Consider the following 15,767-nt stretch of genomic DNA (forward strand, 5'->3'; position numbering starts at 1 on the left):
GGAACTGGACTAGAAAACCTCTTGAGGTCCCTTCCAGTCCTACGATTCTATGATTCTGTGATTATTAAGAAGTTTTAAAAGTGGACACCATGAGTAGTTCAAATTCCTTGGCAGTCTCCAGTGAGAGATGGATTGATAGTAAAATGACCAGCTGTTTGTTAGCAGTGTGAAAGGAGAATGTTTAACAACCACTGACAATAATAAAAAAAATAAATGAGCATGATTTCCAAAGAGATGACCAATAATAATGGTATAAATAAATGCATTTTTATTGAAAACCTGTAGGCCTCTAAGCATCTGATAACCCCCCACAAAACACAAGGCCAGGAATTTCAAACCAGTGGCATGGCCACTGAATGGAAAATACAGACCTGAACTTGCATAAAATGTCCAGCAATTGCCCCGGCTGCCAGTGGCAATAAATGCTCCACTCAGCCAACAAACTGTCATGGTTCATTATTAAAAGCTAGTGATAGGATGTGTTCCTTACATGACTAATACAAGAGCAATGAAGACGGCATGTGTTCTGATTCAAAGCACAATTCTCTTTCTGACAAGGGGTCGGCGGGAGCGGGGGACAAGTAAATTTATATTGAACAAAACCTGGGTAGATATTTTATAGGGCCCAAAACTACAGCTCCTAAATCTGGCAAAAATCCTATTACATACAGTGTTAAACGTACATTGGGGGAATAAGAAGAAAGGAGAATTTGAGATTGCAGTGTATGAATATATACATAAACATTGGCTATTTTCTCAGATGTGCTTTGTGTCTGATGGATATGTTATAATTTTGGTAGCATGATTTATCATCAGGGGAGATAAAAGTTCTGTTAAGGAAAAAATTCTCTTTGTAATATTTTTAATTGCTAACCTCTTTGAAACCAGATTTGCAAGTCCATGTTGATCAGCCTCTGCTCTCAAACATAGCACAAAAAAATCACGTGGAGCCTGCACTTTCTGCACAGCCAAAACACTATTATCTGTTTCTACAGCGCCTTTGTAGTGTCTAAGTGCTCGGTCAATCTGAGATAGAGAACTGGCCTGTAGTAGAGTTTGGGTGAACACAGAATTAGGCCCACGGAAGTTGAACCTGGCATGTTATGCTGCCCAGATTTTGAGCTTCTACATTTGCAGGTGCAAACTGTCTACACAAATAACTGTGGGCAAATTGTATGTCTACAATTTATTGTGTCTGAAATCTTGAGTATTGATCCATTCTGGTCCAATTAAGTCAATAGGAGTGTTTCTACTGACTTCAATGAGAACTGGTTTAGACTGTTACTTATCTACATCCCTAATTTGAAGCCACAGAAGGCACACAACTAAGTGACCTATGTTGTTGGTGCAAATAATTGTGGATCCAAAGTTATGCTTGCATTGATATGTGCAAGCAGAAATGGAGGCCAAGTTAAGTGAAAATTCATATTTCCTATGTTTTTACTCTGCCATTTCAGAACAAGTTTATATTTGGAGGCTAACGGCAAACAACCCTTCAGTTTGAGATTCCGATCCAAAAGGATTATTTACATTAATTCCACGTGGGTCACAACCTTCCCCATTCCTATATATTGTCCGTAAGGAGAGAGAAAATAAGAGGACTCTGCATTTGATTCATTTACATGGACTGTTATAATGAAAACCAAGTGTGAATGCAAGATCTTCCTTTTGAGATGAGAAACTCAATTGTTAGCCATGATACAAGACATAGCCACAATGAACCATGATAATACCTTCTTGGACAGTTTGGAACATGCTACTTGACATCTGCATACGTTCCCTAATGAATATAGCTGCACAGAGCGCTGTGCTCTCTCTTTCATTTAAGGTTTCAACAGTAAAAGGCACAGCACTGCAAACTCTACATATAAGATAGTGATTTTAATAAAGACAGACACAGATCCTTCCGGTAAATATTTTTATCTTCTAAAGCTCAGTGCATTACACCAAGCTACATTACTCTGTTGCTTGTGAGTGTCAGACTGATGGAGTTAAATTGCTGGAATGTGGTAGTGTCATGTTACTAAAGTTTTCCATTAACCGAGTCATGTTGCTAGGATGGCAGAGGCCGGATCTCTGGCACTTTGAAGAATATAAAGGTGGCTATAGAGGTTATTCTTGGTATGACAGTAGCACTCATAAGCCCCCACTGAGAGAGGGGCCCCATTGTGCTAGGTGCTGTACAATTTATAGTAAGAAAGAGTCCTTTCCCTGAGGAGAGCCTGACTAACCAGACAAAGAATGGCAAGGGAAACTGTGGCCCAAAGAGGTGAAGTGACTTGCTGCAGTTCACACACTGGGTCAGTGGCTAAACTGGGATTAGAACTCCTGAGTCCATGCCAAATCCACTAGACCAGGCTGCCTCTCCTAGCTTGAGACCATTACCCATCCCACCTTTCACCAAGCCACTCACGTCAGTCTAGTTACCTTTGTTGTCGTGCCAGACGCGCACCTTACACAGGTCTCCCAAGCTCAGCATGTCGGGAAAATTAAAAACATCCATCTGGTTCCTTTCAAATTTGTTAGACTTGTTAGACTCCTTCAGAGCAAGAGTCCCGCTGTCTCCGTTTTCCCCAAACATAATCAAGGACACGTTGGCGTCGGTACCAGCTCCTGGAAGGAGATGGCAAAACACAACACAGTAACTGCTACAATGTCTCTGAAGCCAACCAAAAAGGGTACAGAGACGGCAGGCTAAAAGTGACTGGGATTCTTGCTCTGATGTGCAACACTCTTAGGGCAGAGCTGATGGTTAGAGCTGATTCTTGCATGATTCTGCTGGACCAGCAAAGAGAGGCTTCACAGCAGGCAGGTAACAAGCGAATACTTTTAACTTGTCCCCACAAATTTAGTGTGAGTGGCAAGTCCTTATACACAAGTTGTCATAATAATTATGATAATATACCCACCTCTTACATAGCACATTTCATCCACAGATCTCAAAGCACTCTACAAAGGAGAGCACTGTCATTATCCCTATTTGATGGATGCGGAAACTGAGGCACAGGAAAGTGAAATGAAGTGACTTGCCCAAGGTCACCCACCAGACCAGTGGCAGAACTGGAAACAGAACATAAGATTTCCGAGTCCCAGTCCAGTGCTCCATCCTAACATTTCTGGTGACTGTGCCAGAGTAATACAGTAAGAACACGGCTGTGCCAGTCAATGTTCACTGCCTGCCATTCAGCAGTGCAGTTCTAATTCACGGGGTAGCCTGGGATCTCCCAAATAGCATGGTGTAATAACAGGGGCATTGGGAGCCATTCAAGCACCACCACAGGCCAGAGGACACACAGTTGCATAGGAGGCCCAGCACAGATGCTCTTAAAGGCAGGGCAGGGAAGCCTACAGTAAGAGATTTGTATCATCTTTGCTTAAAGAGTAAGATGCCCAAAGACGTGGAAAAACTAGTGGTCAAGGAGCTAGTACCTGTCGGAATGCTCTGTGTTGGGCTTGTGAGCTGGCATGGACACCTTCCCCCTCACTGCCACAGGCCTCTCTTGGCCTGCCAGGGCCCATTCCCACTTTGCCATTTCCCTCTCCTGGCAAGTAGTGGCCCCAAACTGATCCTCAAAGTGCTCCCACAAGGGAGAGAGGCTAGTCCTGCTCTACAGGCTGGCCCTCCGGCTACCGCCCATCTTGCTGCTACCTTCCTCCCTTTGTCAAGCATGGGCTAAGCAAACAGCACAGGGAGTTTTCCACAGTCACGGTCAAACCACTGCTATCTTGATGTGTCTCCCAGAATTCTAGCTCATCTGCGTTCCCCATTCTTCAGCGCAATGCCCTCCGCACATCTCATTCAAGTGCCCTCAATCTCTCCCCCAGCTGCACCACCATCCTTACCTTCCTCCTATCTGCCTCTAGCCGCCTCCTCCTCTACTTTGTCACATGGTGTCTATGCACATGTGTGCTTATCGAACATAAAAACAGTGGGTGAGATTTTCAGAAGCATTCAGCATTGGTCTAATTCTTCTCTCACTTCCTTCAGCGGGAGAATTAGGCCAACACTGAGTGCTTTTGAAAATCTTACCTATTATGTGTCTCTCCTACATCCCGTCCCACCACCTAACAATCTAGAAAGGAAGCATTTCTAAGATGGCCTCTGTACCAATCTGGTACCCAGTATGGAATTTCACATGGACATGGGTGAAATTATGAGCATTTTGCCTGGCACCTTCTATAATTCCATAACAAAGCTCTGGTTCACAGAAGCAAATTTGCTTTTCTGAGGCCGGACTTTTATTGCTGCATCAAACCTGAGAGGCCTTCTAATTCTGGCAACTGAAAAAGGGACGATTAAACCCAAACCTGGCTCACAAAGAAACTCAGCCTTAGCCACCTTTTGCTAGAAGCCCCAATTTTTCAGACTTTGGAGGCCTCAAGCCAATTCTTGTACAAGCATATTGCAAACCCATCAGCTGTACAATGATTTCTGTACAGCTCTGCTCAAGTGCCAAGGGGAAAATGTGAGGGACCTGGGAAGCTTGTGACAAAATAAGTTTCACTGCAGGACAATACTTTATAACACATTCTTCTAAATTTGTATTAACCACATACATCTTTACACAAAGAAAAACAGAACCAATGCAAAAAAGTGACTCGCTTGCATGCAGAGGACAGTCAAATAAATGTCTCACACCCACATGACATTTTGCTTGTGTTAAATCGGGACTAATTTTCAGCAGTTCCCTGAGAAAAATTTAAGGAAGGAAGGAAAGCACCAGGGATTCATGCAGTTCAGTCGGCAGTACCTTTCATGGCCCTAAAGCTTGCTGAGGTGATGAACAAAGCAGAATAGTCTACTTTCTTATAAGAGGCAGGTTCCCAATTAATGCAAGGTCTCAAAAAAGCACAGAACTGACTGGCTTTTAGCAAAACCTTCTTGGCAGGAAGCAGCTTATGAAGGCCGCATGCCGTGACAGTAATCTCACAAGCAATTAGTACGAGATGGGAAAGAAAAGAACAGAAATTGCTGAATCAATGGATATTTCACCTAGCTGACTTTTTGGGGTTCCTTGAAACAGACACACACACTTAGGAGCTGCAGCAAGTTTGACATGTAATTGACAAACAAAACAAAGAGGTCACGTAAGCGTGATGAGGTAGCTGTCATGTTCCTGGTGGCAGAAGCCAGAGTGGGTCCTTTACTCTTCGAGGAGCTGTACTGGTTTACCAGAATTGGGCCTGATCCAAAGTCCACTGAAGTCAGTGGGAGTTTTCCCTTGAACTGAGCTGGGCTTTGGATCAGACACTTAGAAACGGACTGCACCCATCACCTCATATTAGGTGAACTGTAAACTGTAGCTGAGCTTACAACAACAATAATGGATCGTATAATAGTAGGGATATTAATATTTACCTGCCTCTTAGGCCAGCTGTATTAATTAATGAGTTTTGGAGATAGTGCAACATTATTATTAGTTCAGGATCTTTATTTTTGCAGTGCCACATATTTGATGGCTACAAATAAAATATAGAAACAGGACTTAAATCAAGATCACTAAGGAGAGAGGATGGTTTTGAGCATCAAGAGATCTGGCTTCTATTTCCAGCTATGTCTCTGTCATACCTTGAATTAAATAGTTTAAACCTGAGTCACTAAAAAGGAATAGCTTTCACCATGTTTCTTTCCTTCCTTCGCTGCTGATTCCCTTCCGTAAACTCCCTTTCCAATGTTCTCAAGTAAAAATGCCTACACTCACTGCATAGTACTGCACCACTGAATCAGATGGACCCACCATAACCTTGGGCAAGTCTCTTAAAGACAAATGTTCAAAAATGTCTTTAAATTTTGAGTACCTTCATATCTGGGGACTCAAATATACCCCTCACTAAACTTCATCTGAAGTTGTGAATACTCTGCACCTCTGATAGTCCAGCTGAAGTTGTCTCAAATTTCCATCCAATCTACTGGGAGACCAGCTCTTTCAAAAACCAAGCCACTTATCGAGGTGTCCAAAGCAGGACTTAGGGTACATTTAACCCAAAATAGACATGCCAGGATTTTCAAAAAAGGAAGTCTCAAGATAGGGCCCTGACATCATAAAATCACCCACATCTTCTTAAAGGGTCACTTATCTTGGGCTGAGCTAGCACCCAGAGTGTGTATTACTGTATCAGGATTCTAAGGATCTTAGAACAGGCCTTTGTAAATCTATTATTCCTGCATTCATGCACTGTATTGGTTTCCTATCTGCTTTAGGGAGCAATTCATGGTGTTGGTTTTAAGGAATATAACCTGGGACCTCGCTGCTTTAGAGACCTTCTCTCTTCTTATCTACCTTCATGCTGACAGCTAACATCTGAAGCACTTCTGACAGCCCCTAGATCTGAAGACTGGAAGACTGGAATCAGGTCATTTGCAGTAGAGGACCCTCACTTGCGGGAGGGGTGCTAGAATCATCCCCATTTCTCCACCACAGTCCAAGTTTGCTGACCTTCAGAGCACAGTAGAAGGCCCATCTATTACTCAAGCATTTTCTTGAGCCTGAGTAACACTGAGGTATTTTAAAGTGTTGGGAAAGGGTGAGCACTAAGGTGTCTGGCAAGTGCTACTGCCTAATATAGGGAGCAGAGTTTGTGTTATTGTTCAAATTACTCAAATGCACCCAGAGGCTGTGGAGATGGATGCAGAAAATAACTCTATAATGAGAAATAAATGGGCCTGATTCTGCTTTTCTTTACACCAGTGGAGTTCAGTGGAGTTACTACTGGTTTAAATCAGTGTGACAGTGGCAGATGCATCATGCTCAATATATCGAACAAGCAATTTATCACCTGGAGAGAAGGGCTTTACCTGAAGACAAGTGATACGCACAAAACACATAAGGCAAACTAGTTCACAACTTGAACCCTTCCCAGATATGTTGGCTAAAGCACAGCATCATGCAGCCAAGTGTATAATTTGATCCAAACTCATCCTCATTGTCATCTGTTCTCTCCCACCAGCTGCCGTGGATCATAATGAAAGAAAATGTTTCATCATTCATACCCATCACCCTTCATTCAACATGAAGAGGAGGTAAGTCTGCTGCTGCTGTCCCCTCCCATTCTGCTCTCATTTCTATGCCCCTTGCTTTTGTAAGCCAGGGCTGAATTGCGAAAAAGTTCACACTATGATCATACTGTTGACCCCGGATGGAAAGTCAGGCACACAAACACAGCCTCACACTCTCTCTTGTTTTTAGTACTCCACAACATGTTTGTAATGTTTTGCAGCCCTATTGGTCCCAGGATATTAGAGAGACGAGGTGGATGAGGTAAATATCTTTTACTGAACCAACTTCTGTTGGACAGAGACACATTTTTCAAGATACCCAGAGATCCTCTTTATAAAAGATATACCTCACCCACCTTGTCTCTCTACACGTTTTAAAGGCATGCAGTGGGCAGCAAGGCAGCAAAATGGTGCAATGTCACTTGTCAGTTGTGATCTTTATATTCTAAGCACAAATCCCTCACATGGTGTAAATTCAATGCTAAAAAGGGGGACATAAAAGAGAGCTGAAGACTGAACAATGTTGGAAGATCCAGAGACGGGATAAGCCAGTCAGAAAGTGTGTGTATGTGGTAAAGTGTATCTTGCACTGATTTGGTGTAAAATGAGGGTAAGATTCACAGAGGAGTTGGAGAGAGGGTCCCATGGAAATAGGCAGTGATCCCAACAAACGGCATTGCAAGCCCATTTTATTGAGATATTTGAAGTTCTGCAACTTTCTTCTGTCATTAACTGAACTTTTCCAAAGTTCCACAGTCTGGGTCTTACCCTTGGGCTGGCTTTTCATGCTCTTTAAATACTGTGCACTTTCATAGAATCCGAGAATTGTAGGGCTGGAAGGGACCTCAAGAGGTCCTCTAGTCCAGCCCCCTGCACTGAGGCAGAACTAGGTATACCTAGACCATCCCTCCAAGGGTCTCAAAGCATGTTACAAAGGAGAGTGAATACTGTCAGCCCCATTTCACAGAGAAATACACCACGGCACCACGCAATTAAGGGAATTACCCAAATCACACAGGAAACCTGTAGCAGGCCAAGGAATTGAACCCAGATCCCTGAGCCTTAACCACAAGAACAACCTTCTTCTGTACACAACAGCAGGACCTGATCAAGAAAGGACCAGTGACAGTAGCAATATGTCTAGCACAGGGGTCTCAAACTCAAATGACCACGAGGGTCACATGAGGACTAGTACATTGGCCCAAGGGCCGCATGACTGACACCTCCCCACAATCGCCCTTGGCCCCGCCCCCACTCCACCCCTTCCATGAAGCCCCTGCCCCGTCTCTTCCCACCCCTTCCCTGCCCCCATTCCAACCCCTTCCCCAAAATCCCCAACCCAACTCCATCCCCTCCCTGCCCCCAGGGGGTGCAGGAGGGATGAGGGGTGCAGCAGGGGGTCAGGGCAGGGAATCAGGGTGCAGGAGGGGTGCAGCAGGGGGCTCAGGGCAGTGGGTTGGGGTTATATTTGCTCTGTAGCAGATTTCCTGTTCTCCACCGAATAATGTCGAGCTTCTGTAATAAAGACACTCTTACCCTCCAGGAATTTCAAGGTTCCAGGACTGTAGGACTAAATTCTGCCCTCAGAAATAGCATAAATTCCACTGAAATATGAGATTGTATCTGTAGGTAAAATTTGAGCCTGGTGCCAGAAAACCAGAAATAGCCAAAATGACCCTACCTCCAATATCACTGGTTTTAACCTGAACAGTGTATGTGGTATTCTCCATCATCTGCTCTTCATTTATCACTGCAGGCATCTCGCACACAAGAGCTCCCTTAGCATTTCTGAGCTTGGACAGCCATTCGCTGTATGTAAACGTGGTCACTTCTTGATTCGACAGGTTCTTCATGACGATCTGGGGAAACAAAGGAATTTCAGCCATGGTTAAAATAAGGGCAGAGATAAGGCTTAGAAGTAGCACTGTGCAGTTGAGAGTGGATAGAATATTTGCTATAATTCTGGCCACAAACCAGCACAGAGTACAACACACATGTATTCAGGTCACCAGCTCTTTCTGAGCAACGTTTACTGGTATCATGATGGTTCCAGTGGGATGGGAGAAGTACTGTGTGCTGTTCTTGAGTAACCCCTTGTGGCTAATCCTCTCCACAATGCTGGACCTTCATATGATGGAAAGGCAATGGAAAAATTGGAGAGGTATTCCAGAGCACACCAACAAAAATCTATGGCTTACTTTGGAGGGGGCAAGGCAAATAACAGTTTATATGACTAATTGGCAGAAGTAGAAAGTACACAGAAGTGAAGCAGCACATCAGGAAGTGCTGTGCGGCTGCACGAGCCCCCGCAAGAGGCTATGTGGGGATGGGCCCGGAGCTGTGAGTCAGAGGAGATTGGCATGGTGCTGCCTGATCGGCATATGGCAGTGTTGCCAAACTAGAGAGATTTAAAAAAAAATCAAATGTCAATTGAAAAAGAAACTCATGCAATAATTTATCTTCAATGTAAAACGCAACCAAACCCTGTTCCCAGTACTCGTGATCCTGTGCCCCACACATGCATTCTGGCACCATTGTGAGTAGCATCATATTCTGACAAAAGCTTACAGGAAAATACCTGGTGCAGGAGCAGCCAGGCCTGGATTCACAAAGGGACTCCGGCATTGTGATGCAAAGCATTGCAATGCCTAACTTTTGGGCACCTAGAAAAATCACAGCACAATACTGCAATCCCTGAAGCCTGAGTTAGGTGTCTAGGATCCCCTATACAATGACTGGGGAGAGGTAAGCACTTTAGACTGCAATCCACAAAAGCCAGCATGGTAGGCAGAGAGCTGCCTAAGTTAATGAATGGGGAATGCTGATGAGAGGGGTCGTTCTGAAGCCCCAGACCTCTCATGGAAATAGGCACCTAAATCCATACTGGAAGGAGTCACCGATCGCTGGAGTATAGCTGCTAAAGTCATTCCTTGTGAGCATGATTTAGGCGCCTGCCTCCCTCCACATAAGATGTGCAGAGAAGGAGGTGGTAGTGTAACCCGCCTAATGATTTTTTGCACAATGGTTAGAAGACTCACCTGGGGTGAACCTGCAGTTCAATGCGACCCTCTGCCTGAGGGGGAGAATGGATTTGAACAGGAGTCTCCCACCTCACAGGAGCATGCTCTACCCACCCTGTAGGCTAGTCTGATGTGGGGGGGCTCCCTCAATTTCTCCTCTTGAAGCTTCCATTCATTTCAATGGCAGTTAGGAGGATAAGTACCTTTAAGTAACTCGGTACCCATGGGTTGAGCCCAATGTTATTTTCGTTGCATTTGGATCAGAAGGGTTAGGATCCTAGCACTGAGGTGGGGCTCTTTTGGTTTGTTCTCTGTTCTTTTTGTTGAGAGCATTGGCTGCTGGCTTGCTAATGCCAGTGGGGCAGCGGACTGTGTTGCAACTATTTTTCAGCGCAGCTCCCTAAGGCTCTGATGTGAACATTTAAATGTCTGTACATATCAATATACTAATAAATGATAGTTGACCCTATTAGGGTTCTGACAGGAACTTCAGTATCTCTATAAGAGGGTGGCCTTCTCCTTTAAGGTTCAGGAGGCATGGGGCTAGCCAGTCAGCCCCGCCCCTGGCCCCATGCCCTAGTTAGCTGCCTAACTGTGATCAGGAACCAGCATGAAGCTCCTGGGACTCAGGAAAGTCATTTTGTGGGAGGAGCCACAAGGCTGTCAGTAAGCAGCCAAGCTAGGCTCTAGAATCAGAGTTGGAAGGGACCTCAGGAGACCATCTAGTCCACCCCCCTACTCAAAGCAGGACCAAACCCCAGATTTTTACCCCAGTTCCCCAAATGGCCCCTTCAAGGATTGAATTCACAACCCTGGGTTTAGCAGGCCAATGCTCAAACCACTGAGCTATCCTATCCCTCCCCTCCCCAGAGAAGGGCTCTGAAAGGACTCCAGGGAAGTAGCCTAGGAGCCTGAGCTCTACCCAGAGCAGGGAATATGGAAAGGTAACCCAGAGGGGCTGAGCTTGTGAGAGGGGAAGCAGCTTGAGAGACAATAATAGAATCATAGAAGATTAGGGTTGGAAGAGACCTCAGGAGGTCATCTAGTCCAACCCTCTGCTCAAAGCAGGACCAATCCCCAACTAAATCATCCCAGCCAGGGCTTTGTCAAACTGGGCTTTAAAAACATCTAAGGAAGGAGATTCCACCACCTCCCTAGGTAACCCATTCCAGTGCTTCACCACCCTCCTAGTGAAATAGTGTTTCCTAATAGCCAACCTAGACCTCCCCCACTGCAGCTTGAGACCATTACTCCTTGTTCTTTCATCTGGTACCACTGGGAACAGCCAAGCTCCATCCTCTTTGGAATCCCCCTTCAGGTAGTTGAAGGCTGCTATCAAATCTCCCCTCACTCTTCTCTTCTGCAGACTAAACAATCTCAGTTCCCTCAGCCTCTCCTCATAAGTCATGTGCCCCAGCCCCCTAATCATTTTTGTTGCCCTCCGCTGGACTCTCTCCAATTTGTCCACATCCCCTTTGTAGTGGGGGGACCAAAACTGGACACAATACTCCAGATGTGGCCTCACCAGTGCCAAATAGAGGGGAATAATCACTTCCCTCGATCTGATGGCAATGCTCCTTTTAATGAAACCCAATGTGCCGTTAGCCTTCTTGGCAACAAGGGCACACTGCTGACTCATATCCAGCTTCTTGTCCACTGTAATCCCCAGGTACTTTTCTGCAGAACTGCCATTTAGCCAGTCGGTCCCCAGCCTGTAGTGGTGCATGGGATTCTTCTGTCCTAAGTGCAGGACTCTCCACTTGTCCTTGTTGAACCTCATCAGATTTCTTTTGGCCCAATCCTCGAATTTGTCTAGGTCACTCTGGACCCTATCCATACCCTCCAGCGTATCTACCTCTCCCCCCAGCTTAGTGTCATCTGCAAACTTGTTGAGGATGCAATCGATCCCATCATCCAGCTGATTAATAAAGATGTTGAACAAAACCGGCCTCAGGACCAACCCCTGGGGCACTCTGCTTGATACCGGCTGCCACCTAGACATCAAGCCATTGATCACTATCTGTTGAACCCAACAATCTAGCCAGCTTTCTATCCACCTTATAGTCCATTCATCCAGCCCATACTTCTTTAACTTGCTGGCAAGAATACAGTAGGACACCGCATCAAAAGCTTTGCTAAAGTTAAGGTATATCACATCCACTGCTTTCCCCATATTCACAGAGCCAGTTATCTCATGATAGAAGGCAATCAGGTTGGTCAGGCATGACTTCACCTTGGTGAATCCATGTTGACTGTTCCTGATCACCTTCCTCTCCTCCAAGTGCTTCAAAATGGATTCCTTGAGGAACGCTCTATCCCAGAGCAGAGAGACTTAAAGGGAGCTCAGAAGGCAGAGTCTGAGGGGAGCAAAAGAACTGCTGCCAACTTCAGCCTGTGTGGGGAAGGCTGAGAGGACCCACCTCAGAGGAGACAATAAAGCAGGGAGTGCCTGCAATTCCATTATTGGCCAGCAGGGGGTGTTATAGGGCAGGCACAACCTGTGACAATCCTTCACTTTAAAAAAAAAAAAGGTGTTTCAGGAATAGTGTGTTTAAATACAGCCCCAGTAGTCTGCTGTGTAGTTAAGTGAATACAGTCAGTGGCAGGAGCCTTAATCTGCACCCAAGCAATTTAGCAATTTTATTTTGCTGTGAGTACTGTAATGGAGAGGTTTGGTACATCAGTCATTTCAATTTACCTCTACCCACATCTCCCAGAAGAGTGCAGCCTGAACAGCTTCCCCCAGGGGGGCCTGCAGACTCCCCAATGTACACAAACCAATGCTGGGGTAATTGCCTTTGTGCTCATACTTTAAAGTGCCCAGCACACATGTGTTGAAGAATCCATAACGAGGTTCTGATTCTGTGATTGTTCCCATCAGGACATTGAAAAAGGAAAGCGAATAACCTTCTCTTCGTTGCAAAGGGAGAACATTTGCGGGCTCTGCTTTGAATGAACTGTCTCAAACGCTCATGGAATTTTTATAATATAAAGGAAAACTCTAACCGAACAATGTCAGCTCAGATGGTTGCATTCAGGATGGTTTGTCAGGTATTGGGTGCAATGCAAGGAGTGCTTTATTAAGGCAGCTTCATAGCAGACTGGGCATGGATTGTACAACCCTCAATGAATAAAATATTCAGATTTTAAAGGCCTGACAGTTTCCCATTTTTCCACTCAGCAAATCCTCATCTCCTCTCATTACTTCCCAACCCTCTACCTTACCTCCCAGAGCCACTGGGATGCTTTACCTTTGCTAGCAGGATCCTTGGAGGGGACTCATCAGTAGGGGATACGTACAACCATTGAGGCACTAGGTGGAGCTGCCATGTGGCCCAGAACCCCGACAACAGCAGGAGAGTTGTAAAAAGTGGCCTCTACTTTTGAGTGCTTTGAATATTGGGTCTCCTGGCTTCAGCCACCCAGGGCCTGATCTCCTGAAGTGCTGAGCACCCACAATTCCCGTCAGTGCCCAACATTCTGAAAAATCAGGCCGTAAGTGTCTCAAGGTAGACAACCCAAAACTGTATCACCCCAAATCAGTGACAAGTTTTGAATTTTTCCCTAAGCTCTTCAGAGCTTTCAACCCCTTAGTGTATGGCCCCAGTGCTGCAAACTGTTGTGTGTGCACACAGGGATCTGTTTGCAGAACTGGGGACTAAGTTTGTAAAATGCATTGTTAATGTCTGGGGATATATAAATAACAATGAACAATGATGGCTACTGCTCAGCATGCTATGCATCAAGATCTTGATCCCATTCCTATTTGAAGTCATCATTTAAAATCCATTTTTAAATATTTTAAGTCAACTGTTTGCATTTTTAATGCAGTTTGGATCTTAAGTATCAGGTTATTTACCCCACTGAGATTCTGAATGGGGTTGCAATGTATCTCAAATAGAAAAAAAGAATTATGAAGAAAAATATCTTTTCTGCTGGTAAATTGAGGGGTTTAGCTATGTACATCTTTGATGCATTTTAATTGGTGTTTATACACTTCTATTTCTAGTAAACTAAAAGCAGCATAAATTATGATCAGCGAACTGTTTACAAAAAGACCAAAGAGAATTAAAAAGAATGTTTATTGTTATTTCAACAGAACAAGAAAACTGAGAATGTCCTATGGCTAAATAGAGCAACAAATGGTTAATTATGGGGTTGATAGCTTAATCTAGCTTCTCATTTCACCATGCTAGTTAGCACTAACTGTGAACCATCTGTCTGAGATTTTAGCAATATCCCCACATGTATTTCATGATGTGGTTTTAATATGCATTGCTGAGAGAAATGGTTCAGATCAGTTTTTATGTCACACCAAGCTACATACATTTTCCAATTCGGAATACAAATCAGGGCACACAATGGCTCCCTCCTCCCATTTTTTGGATCACTCCTGTCCTGGTTCACTTGTTAAGAATGTCATGTTGTACTTTTACCTCAGGAAAAAAGAATCAATAAAGAATGTTCCAAAAATTGCACTATAGCTAACAGAGAAGTTCAGCTTTCTCAGCTTCTTTCCTCTCTCCTGTATTTGTGTACTAAAAGGAGACGAGGGCAACATTTTCAAAAGTGCCCATATGGCTTAGGACCCTAAACCCCATTTTCAAAAGAATTTGGTGCATTAATTGTTTGTCTGTCTCCGTGGGTATGACTACACAGGGATAAAATACCCGTGGCATGACAGTGGCTGGCTGAGGTCAGCTGACTCGGGCTCACAGGGCTCGGGCTGCGGAACTAAAAATCGCTGTGTAGACATTCAGGCTTGGGAGGGAGCCCGAATTCTGGAACCCTGCACCCTTGCAGGGTCCCACAGCTCAGGCTCCAGCCCCAGTCCAAATGTCTACACAGTGATTTTTCAGCCCTGGAGCCCGAACTCCATGAGCCCTATAGGGTTACCAGATGTCCCCATTTTATAGGGACAGTCCCGATTTTGGGGTCTTTTTCTTATATAAGCTTCTATTACCCTCCACCCTCTGTCCTGATTTTTCACACTTGCTGTCTGGTCACCCTAAGCCCGAGTCAGCTGGCCAGGGCCAGCAGCGGGTTTTTTAATGCCTGTGTAAGACATACCCTGTGAGGGCTGTGTGGCCGGGGGTTACCAGGTGAACAGGTCAGCCCAGAGGTCTATTTGTTGCATCTCCATGAGGACTATGTGGCTGGAATTCTTTGATCAGATCTGGTGTTTGAAGTCCCTGATGGGGTAAAGTTAAGCAACAAGTCTTAGTATATAAGTCAGTTGCCAAGTGAACATTTAAGGAGGCGAACAAGGGCAGTAACCAGGGGAGTTTTGAAGGGAATTGGAATAGAAAGTGTGGTTCCTTCTGTTTTAGGTGTGGTTCTATGCCAGGTAGTGGATATGAATGACGAGAGAACAACTGCTGTGTTTTGCTTTGGATGTGCTATGTTTTCCTTTCTGCTGGAAGACAGTAAAGATTTGTGGTGCATGAAATGCAAGCTTGTGGCCATACTGGAGGACGAGATACAGAGTTTGGAAGCACAAGTATCAACACTGTGTAGTGTCTGAGAAAACAAAGTCTTTTTGAACAACCAGATTCAGAAATTATTGCCACAGATTCCACATGAGGAAGGTTTGCCATTGGAGAGAATATAAACCAAAGAAGGAGACAGGCAATTTAAGACCAAGAGGGTGTAAAGAGAAACAGGTGGCATTCAGTCCAGCTAGTGAGCCAGCTCAGTGAGCCAACTATCAACAAACTTATCTCTAGAAGAATGGAACAGAATGCTACAGG

General features: G+C 44.7%; 2 protein-coding genes across 6 annotated transcripts in view; one reads left to right on the top strand and one right to left on the bottom strand.

Moving 5' to 3' along the window:
• RNF165 (ring finger protein 165) overlaps nucleotides 1-7,021 on the top strand; it is a 136,573-nt gene extending 129,552 nt beyond the window's left edge. The window contains exon 8 of the mRNA XM_039545024.1: nucleotides 6,949-7,021. Coding sequence (XP_039400958.1) covers nucleotides 6,949-6,964 — 16 coding nt within the window. The 3' untranslated portion in view covers nucleotides 6,965-7,021. The remainder of the gene's footprint in view (nucleotides 1-6,948) is intronic.
• The window catches only part of LOXHD1 (lipoxygenase homology PLAT domains 1), a 289,434-nt gene that overhangs the window by 26,462 nt on the left and 247,205 nt on the right, over nucleotides 1-15,767 (bottom strand). For all 5 annotated transcript variants that reach the window (XM_039545016.1, XM_039545015.1, XM_039545017.1 and 2 more), the window contains 2 exons: nucleotides 8,679-8,856; nucleotides 2,428-2,613 (listed from right to left, as the gene is read on the bottom strand). In XM_039545016.1, the coding sequence (XP_039400950.1) occupies nucleotides 2,428-2,613; nucleotides 8,679-8,856 (364 nt within the window). The remainder of the gene's footprint in view (nucleotides 1-2,427; nucleotides 2,614-8,678; nucleotides 8,857-15,767) is intronic.

This window comes from Mauremys reevesii, linkage group 6 (genome assembly GCF_016161935.1).
Source record: "Mauremys reevesii isolate NIE-2019 linkage group 6, ASM1616193v1, whole genome shotgun sequence".
Classification (NCBI taxonomy): domain Eukaryota; kingdom Metazoa; phylum Chordata; order Testudines; family Geoemydidae; genus Mauremys; species Mauremys reevesii.